General features: G+C 51.7%; 1 protein-coding gene across 1 annotated transcript in view; it reads left to right on the top strand.

The window, feature by feature from the left end:
* NPAS1 (neuronal PAS domain protein 1) overlaps positions 1-8,935 on the top strand; it is an 18,067-nt gene that overhangs the window by 996 nt on the left and 8,136 nt on the right. Inside the window, exons 3-5 of the mRNA XM_024768245.1 lie at positions 6,687-6,760; positions 7,051-7,140; positions 8,880-8,933. Coding sequence (XP_024624013.1) covers positions 6,687-6,760; positions 7,051-7,140; positions 8,880-8,933 — 218 coding nt within the window. The remainder of the gene's footprint in view (positions 1-6,686; positions 6,761-7,050; positions 7,141-8,879; positions 8,934-8,935) is intronic.

The following is an 8,935-nucleotide window of genomic DNA, read 5'->3' as shown; positions in this document are numbered from 1 at the left end:
CAGGCGCGCTCCCCCGGTGCAGGGCACCCGGTATCTGAGGGTGCGCACCAGCTCTCTCCCAGCTCCTGCACCCTGAGGGAGTACAGGATTTGGAGTCAGACCTTTTGTGTGTTCCTATCAGGCGGCTTCAACTGTCCAAGCCTCAGTTTACTCATCTCTAAAACGGGCTCACCAGGTAGGGACGATTTCATGAATTCTGGCCTAATCACGGGCCTGGCCACACTGGATCATACAACCAGTTAATGCTCTTATTGTTATCAGGGAAAATGAATCATTATTATCACAAAGGAGATTATCACAGCGCCATGGGCGGGACAGGGGAGACCCAGCCTGGGCCTCCTATCCACTAATGGGCAAGAAACTCCCGCACTCAGACCTGAGGGACCCCAGAGGGAACCTCTAGAGTCTGAATTCCCAGTTTGGGATGCGGGAGGGAGACAGGATAATATGGCAGGTAAGATGGCGAGCTTCAGAAAGACGGGGGTCCCTGTCCCCACTCAGCCACTCCCCACCGTTGTGACCCTGGGCAGGTCGCCTCACCTCTCTGTGCCTCACTTGTGAAATGGGAATCATGATGAAGCCCCACCCCCACCCGCAGGGCTGAGAAGAGAAGATCTACCAGGTAATATGTGTATGTGTAAAGACCCTAAACGCACCTGGCACAGAGTAAACGATCAGTGTCTAGCAAGCACTGCTATCAATGGTTACCCGCAGGTTTATTGACCATCTACTGTGTGCCTGCTACGGTTCTGAGCCCTGGAGATCCAGCAGAAAACAAGCTGCATAAAAGTGCCTGCCCTGGACAGGCTGACATCCTACTGGCCAAGACACAATAACGAAATGCAATCAATAATATGTTAAAATATAGAATATGTAAAACACAGATATATAGATAGGTATCTACTTTCATTATTATTCAGACTTCATTATATAGAAGTGTTATGTTATTACTTCTATTTTATGTTTTATTACTTTACTCTTATTACGAGAAGAGAGAGAGTCGTCTTCATCTGAGGTCGCAGGTGACAGGGACAGGGCACCCTAGGCTACCTCCACCCCCCCACCCCCGAAGGGTTGTCCTTAAGGTGGGGTTGGAGGGGCTCCAATTCCCCTCCTGCCCTGGTCTCAGGGGGGAGGGGGGAGAGAAAATAGCATTGATTAAACTCGCAATAAATCACCATTTAAATTTAAATAATCCGGCTTCCCAGGCGGTAATTAGGCGAATTGACTGGCGCGGAGAGAATGCGGCATTAGCGCCGCTGCTGACTGTCATTACCGCGAACAACATGTGCGCCGGCGGGGGATAAACATCTTGTCTATTGTCCCCAAGCCCCGGGGAGAGAAAGGGGGAAGACGCTGAGAGAGCCTCACCGGCGTCCGGCCTCCCCCCTCCGTGCTTGCCGGGATGGCTAATTCAAGACCACTGACCTCAGCAACCTCCCTGCCTGTACGTGGGAAGGGGGAGGGGCAGGACAGTGTGCGGGGGGAGGAACTGCGTGGACTCCCGCTGTACCCACAAAATTAAGAAATTGGGAGCATTTCCTGCTCTCCCGGGACCCCAACAAGAGGCCAAGCACCTGCTTCAATAGCTCAGATGGGAAAACTGAGGACAGTGAATTAGCTGCCGTCAGAGAGCAAAGCATTCTGCCTCAAGCTCTCTGTAAAGGAGGGGGCTCCCGCGTTCTCCTCAAAAATAATGGCAGTAACGTACCAGTCAGACACGGTGTTGAGTGCTGCATCCAAATTCACTTGCGAATCCTCTCAAAAATCTTCGGAGGGAGGCAATGCTATGTTCCCATTTTACAGAAAGGGAAAACTGAGACCCAGAGACGTGAAGCTCTTTGCCCAAGGTCACACAACTGAGAAGGGGCCCAGCTGAGATTCAAACTCAAGTGGCCTGGCTCCAGAGCCCACCTTCTCAACCACCATCCTTGGCATGCTTGTGGGTCTCCAGGGATGGGTCCTATGTTGCAGGTCTCGGCCTCTCTCTGGGCCTTACTCTACCATCAGTGAAATGGGATGACAGATGTTGAAGTCTAGCCAGGGGGCTCTAAGTCTGGGGAGGAGACAGCCTTGATCTCCTATCAGTGTTTGTCATTCATTCAACAAATGCCCAATGAATACCTTCCCTGTGCCAGGCACCGTTCTAGGTGCTGGGGACACAGCAGGGAACAGGACAAAGTCCCTGCCCTCAAAGGTGGGCCTACACACCTGACACGGTAGGTCCCTTGCCCCCCACCTCCCTGATATCACTTTTCCACCCCTCTGGCCTCTTCAACCCCCTCCCCCACATGGGCCACCTTGCTGTTCAGAGAAGCCTGTTCCCACCTCAGGGCCTTTGCACTTGCTGGGCTTCCACCAGGAACTCCCTTCCCTTAGAATGTGAGCTTTTCAGTCAAGCCTTCCCTGACCACTCTATTAAAAATGACAACCCTGGGACTTCCCTGGTGGTCCAGTGGTTAAGACTTCTCCCTCCAGTGTAGGGGGTGCAGGTTTGATCCCTGGTCAGGGAGCTAAGATCCCGCATGCCCAGGGCCAAAAAAACAAAACATAAAACAGAAGCAATATTGTGGCAAATTCAATAAAGACTTTAAAAAGAGAGAGAGAGAGAATAGCACGTGGCATATAGTAGGTGCTTAAAAAAAAAAGACAACCCCTGCTCCCAGCATGTCCTATCTTCCTTTCCTGCCTTATTTCTTTCCATAGTACTAATCATCATCTAATACTATATATTTTTTATTTCTGTTGTTTCTTGTGTTTCTCCCCTACAGCACCTTGTGTGCTGAGCCTAGAATAGTGCCTGGGGCACAGTAAGGGGTCACTAAGTATTTCTTGGGTGACTATAGAACTGCATTGAGGGGAGGAGGGGGGACATCACAACTCACAGGTCAGGCACGGCCTCTCTAAGTGACCTTTGAGCTGAGACTGGAAGGAGGTGAGGGAGCAAAAGCTAGGAGAAAAGCTGGGAGGAGAGTTTTCCAGGCAGAGGGAACAGCAAGTGCAAAGGCCCTGAGGCAGGCAGCAATCAGCTTGCTACGTGCAGGTCACAGTTGTGAGGTCAGGGGCTCCAGAGAGGAGTAAGTGAGGCAGGAAGTGGTCAGCGGGTCAGGGGCCAGGTCCTGCAGGGCCTCTCAGGCCGTGGTGAGGACTTTGGCTGTTACCCCGAGTGAGATGGGAGTTACAGAGGTGATGGATGTGAGGGCAGAAGCTGGGAGCCCAGTGAGGAGGCAAGTGCAGTCGTCCAGGCGGGAGGTGGGGCAGCTAGACCAGGGTGGGGGCAGTGGGGTGAGAGGTGGTAGGATTCAGGTGATGCAGCGAGGGTCCAGCCTCAGGACTTGCAGAATATGGGTGAAGGTGTGGGAGAAAGCGAGGGTCAAGGTGGATGGTAAGGAAGCCTCCCCAAAAGGTAGAGGTGCCTGAAGTAGAGCTTATTCTGATAAGAATGGTGCAGGACTCACCTATTGTGTACCTGGCTGTGTGCCATTTGCATGCATGAACCCATTCTGCTCCAGCCCTAGACCCATTTCACAGATGCAGCTGAGGAAAGTACAGCCAGAAATGCACCCACTCCGGTCCTCAGGCCTGCTCCCAGGGAGCAAGGCACTCTGATTATGGCAGGGGGCTCCCTCTCCCAGACTTCCAAAGCTAATGAAGTCCCAGCCCTTCATTAGTTGCCCTAGCCCAGGGCAGCAAATCCCTCAGGGCAGTTGAGAATGGGAGGTGGAGGGGGAGCCCTGGGAGAAGTCTTGGCTTCTCCCCTCGGCCCCTCAGCGCCCCCTCTGTGTGTGGGGGAAGATGACAGCTGGGCCAGTTTTGTTCCAGCAGAGGCAGGCTCTGATAAGAAACTCAGCAAATGTTTGTTGAATGAGCGAATGATGGTTGGGGTCCGGATGTGAGGAGGGGGCAGATCTGAGAGTAGGGAAGGGCCCACAGCTGAATCTGGCGGACACAGGAGTTGAGGTATTTGTGGGAGAGAGGAGGAAACACAGAGAGAGGAGTCAGGGAGTTGGTGGATTTGGGGCCGGGGGAGGCCGGGGGTAATAAGACACATCAGTCAGGGTTGGGGACAGAGGCCGGGGAAAGGATGAGGGAACAGCAAGTGGCTGAGCCCTCCCCCTATACGCACCCGCCTCCCGACGTGCCCATTAAGGCTGTTAATTGCAGCCGTTCAGTCTGACCTGGGCTGATCCTGTGAGAGGGAAAATGAAGGAATTAGCAAAAATGACAGGGGAAAATTGCGACAATTAGCAGGCGGCATTGTTCCCGCCTGTCACCCGGCTGGTTCCCGCTGCATCTCGGGGGAGGGGTCCCCATCACACACACCCCCCGTTATTGTTCCTGGAGTTCCAGGCGGGGATGGAAAAAGGGTGTGAACAGCCGTGGGGATGCTGGGGGTGCTCCTGGGAGAGGAGGCGAGACCAAACATGGGAGCTGCGTCCTGATTGGGGGGGAGGGGGTGGCGTTTCGCCGCCTGGTGTTTTGATGGTCTGGAAATAACAATAGTGATCACGCTATTAATACTGATCCCAGCTCTGTTTCAGAGCACCTGCTGCATGCGGGCGCCCGGTAGGCCCTTTCAGTTCCCTAAGCCAACTGAATGCTCAACACCCCTGTGAGATCAGCTCGTTAGCAAACCCACCTGACAGAGGAGGAAACTGAGGCAGAGAGAAGTGAAGGCACTGGTCCCAGGGCACACAGCCAGGGAGGAACAGTCCTGGGGCTTAACGCCAGAACTGGACCCTCGGCCCTGCAGGAACCAGGTGCTTGGGGACCCTCGAGGTCACTGGCTCCCCAATCTGAGCAGGGACCCCTTGCGGGGGTCGTTCTCTGCAGGGTCAGGGAGGGCATCCTGGGTGGGAACAGAGTCCAGGAACACAGGGCCTCTGCCCACGCCCAGCATGGATGTCTGGAGCTCTCTGCTCCTCACTGCGGGGGATGGGTCGGCCTGTGTCTCTGTTTTCTGTCTACTTCTCCATCTCTGTCTTCCTGCCACTTTTTCTGTATCTGTCTCTGTACATCTGTTTCCCTCTGTCCCTCCATCTCTTTGTGTCTCTCTGTCTTTACCTATCTCTGTCTCAGTTTCTCTGTGTCTATATATGTCTCTACCCCTCTCTCTTTTTTTTTTTTTTTTTTTTTTTTACCCCTCTCTCTTTTAAAAAAAATTTTATTGGGGTAAAATTTATATAACATGAAATTCACCGTTTTACAGTGTGCAATCCGGTGGCACTTAGCACCTTCACAGTGTTGTACAACCAGCCCTTCTATCTAGTTCCAAAACATTTTCATCACCCTCCAAAACCCTGTCCCATGAGCAGTCCCTCCCCATTCCTGCTACCCCTCCCCCCAGCCCCTGGCAACCACTGATCTGCCTTCCATCTCTGGGTTTGCCTCTTCTGAACGTTTCGTATAAATTGAATCCTACACTGTGTAGCCTCTGTGTTCAGCTTCTTTCACTTAGCATAATGTTTTCAAAGTTCATTCACGTCGTAGCATGGATCGGTACTCCATTTCTTTTTATGGATGAATAATCTTCCATTCTATGAATATAGCACATTTTATTTATCCATTCATCAGTTAATGGACATTTGGGTTGTTTCCACCTTTTGGCTATTAGGAGTAATGCTGCTATGAACATTCATGTACAAGTATTTGTTAGAGCACCTGTTTTCAATTCTTTGGGGTGTATACCTAGGAGTGGAATTGCTGGGTTATATGGTAATTCTATGTCTGACTTATTGAGGAATTGCCAAACTATTTTCCAGAGTGGCACACCGTTTCACATTCTCACCAGCAATGCACGAGGGTTCCAATTTCTCCACATCCTCGCCAACACTTATTTTCTATTTAAAAAAAAATTCGAACCATCCTAGCGGGTGTGAAGTGATCTCTCACTGTGGTTTTGATTTGCATTTTGCTAATGACTAATGATGTTGAACATCTTTTCATGTGCTTATCGGCCATTTGTGCATCTTCTTTGGAAGAATATCTGTTCAAATCCTTTGCGCGTTTTTGAATCGCGTTGTTCATCCTTTTGTTGTTGAGTTGTAACGCCCTTATTTCTTTCTCTATTTCCTTATATCTCTCTGTCCATCTATTTGTCTGTCTTTGTCTCTCAGTGTCTCTTTCTCTGTCTCTCTGTCTCCTTTTCTGTCTCCTATCTGCCTCCTTCTCACCCTTCAGGTCTGAGCTCAAACACCCCCTCCTCCTTCAACAGGCCTTTCCCCATGCTTCTTCTTTCATTTATTTATTTATTTATTTAAAATAAATAAATAAAATATTTGGGCTGCGTTGGGTCTTTGTTGCCGCACGTGGGCTTTCTTCAGTTGCGGCGAGCGGGGGGCTAGTCTTCGTTGCGGTGCACGGGCTTCTCATTGCGGTGTCTTCTCTTGTTGTGGAGCACAGGCTCTAGGGGCGCAGGCTTCAGTAGTTGTGGCACGTGGGCTCAATAGTTGTGGCTCGCGGGCTCTACAGCGCAGGCTCAGTAGTTGTGGCGCATGGGCTTAGTTGCTCCACGGCATGTGGGATCTTCCTGGACCTGAGCTCCAACCCATGTCCCCTGCATTGGCAGGCGGATTCTTAACCACTGTGCCACCAGGGAAACCCCCCGTGCTTCTTTATTTCACACCACCTATTCGATTCTTCATAGGGCCAAAAGGCCCTGGCCTTACCCCTCCCTCTTCCCCCAGCCCCAGGCCGCAGGGGCCCCGTGGCGCTGGTCTCCGAAGTCTTCGAGCAGCACCTGGGAGGACACATCCTGCAGGTGAGGCCCCTTCCCTGCCTGCTGCTCCTTGCTGCCACCTGGTGGCCGTCTCGGGAGAACCGCACCCTTTTCTCCAGCATCAGTCCCGTAGGGGAGCCCCAGAACTGGGAGGCAGAATGCTCAGGCTCCCCCTCCTGCTCCCCCCAGGCTCAGGCTCCCCCTCCTGCTCCCCCCAGGGCCGCTGAAGCGCCTTACCCCAGAATAATCCATCCCAGGCGGAGATCCAGATTTCAGAACCTCTTACAGATGCCAGGCCCTCCTCTCCCCGACCCTGTCTCTCCCCACTCTAGTCCCTGGACGGCTTCGTGTTTGCCTTGAACCAGGAAGGGAAGTTCCTCTACATCTCAGAGACAGTCTCCATTTATCTGGGTCTCTCACAGGTAAGGGGCCCGCAGCAGCCTGCCTGGACTGGCTCAGCTGCCATCTCCCTTGCCGGTCCTCCTCTCTCCTGGCCTCACCATCCCAGCATGAAAAAAAAAAAAAGGACTGCATCTTTGGTTCCCAAAGTGTGTTCCTTGGAACCCCACATGGCACCTAACATGGCTCCTCCTCCCAGACAGAGGAGGGTTATTAAAGTAAGAGGTCGATTTGGAGAGAGCAAAATAGCAGAAAGCTAAATTTGCCTATGAGGGGTTGCCAACTGTACCATATTTACCAAAACTTGTTTATTCTTAACACTTTTAAAAGATTACAGCAATTCGTACCGGAAGGGCTTGGGGTTTCCAGCTGGGAAGATTTTCTGTGGCATTTTCGTTGACTAGTTTTCATTTTGCCTTTATTTCAACCCACTGTTTCTGTTCCAGCTCCTGCAGCTGGTGGCTGAAAGGTAAAAGGGGGGCAAAGAGAAGCCAAAAGCCCCCAGCCCTGGAGTCTTGTCTCCGTGCAGCGTCTTAGGACTTGCCAATGCAATCAGTACAAATTGCTGTCAACTTTTATCATTGTTACAAAGATTTTGACAAATGATATATTTAGAAAATTCAGTGCATTGGTATTTTGCCTTCGTGAGCAGCTCTTCAGTGAGTTGTTGGAGGTTCCTGGAGGAGGAAGACCCTGAAGGGAGAATATGGACAAGGGGAAGGGAGGGAGGAAGAGTGGGGGGAAAGGCTCAAAGCTGGTTTGTGTGTGTGTGGGGGTGTTTAATGAGGGATAGAGGGAAGCATGTGACCCCAAGCCCAGGGGCAGTGGGAGCCATGGGAGGTTTCTTTTCTTTTTTTTTAAATTTTACTTTATTTATTTTTATTTTTGGCTGCGTTGGCTTTCCGTAGCTGCGCGCGGGCTTTCTCTAGTCGTGGTGAGCAGGATACTCTTCGTTGCGGTGCGCAGGCTTCTCATTGTGGTGGCTTCACTTGTCGCGGAGCACGGGCTGTAGGTGCATGGGCTTCTGTAGTTGTGGAGCACCGGTTTAGTTGCTCCACGGCATGTGGGATCTTCCAGGACCAGGGCTCAAACCCGTATACCCTGCATTGGCAGGCGGATTCTTAACCACTGCGCCACCAGGGAAGTCCCATGGGAGGTTTCTGAGAGGAGGAGGGCCATGGTCAGGGGAGTAACTTAGGGAGGGGTATGTACGTGGGGACTGAAGGCCAGAAGACCAGTGAGGACGCTGGGACAGAAACACAGCAGGGAGAAGATGGGTGCGGGGACTGGGAAGGTGTGGAGGTAAGGGCACTACTGTGAGAGATTTGAGGGATGAATTGAATGTAAAGTCTGTCTAATTAAAAGGTTCTAACTCTTTAAAGAGTTTGAAAGCCATTCCACTGCTTGTGTCCTGATTTCCATCCTGTGAGTCATTTCAGGGCGCAGTTGTTTGCTGTATGGGGGTGAGTAAGCAAGAGCTGCGTATATGAAAGCTTACGACACCCCCGTCCCAACCACATACACAGCTTCTTTATACTGTAGGCAGGGGCAGAAAATCCTTAATAATCTCTGGGTCTGAAGTGGGAGGGCACGGGAAGCGCCTTTTTATCCTCCTTTAAAATGGTTTAAATATATATATATATTTATTTTCTAATAAAAACACACACCTGCTTGCTGGCGAGTGAGCCTGTGGCAGAACAGGAGGGCGAGTGACTGCGCGCGCACCTCACCCGCCCCCTGCATTCCCCTCCTTCGCCGGCAGGTGGAGCTAACGGGCAGCAGCCTCTTCGACTACATTCATCCGGGGGACCACTCCGA

Source organism: Neophocaena asiaeorientalis, unplaced genomic scaffold (assembly GCF_003031525.2).
Source record: "Neophocaena asiaeorientalis asiaeorientalis breed wild unplaced genomic scaffold, Neophocaena_asiaeorientalis_V1.1 scaffold629, whole genome shotgun sequence".
Classification (NCBI taxonomy): domain Eukaryota; kingdom Metazoa; phylum Chordata; class Mammalia; order Artiodactyla; family Phocoenidae; genus Neophocaena; species Neophocaena asiaeorientalis.
This window is presented reverse-complemented; position numbering and strand designations above follow the sequence as displayed.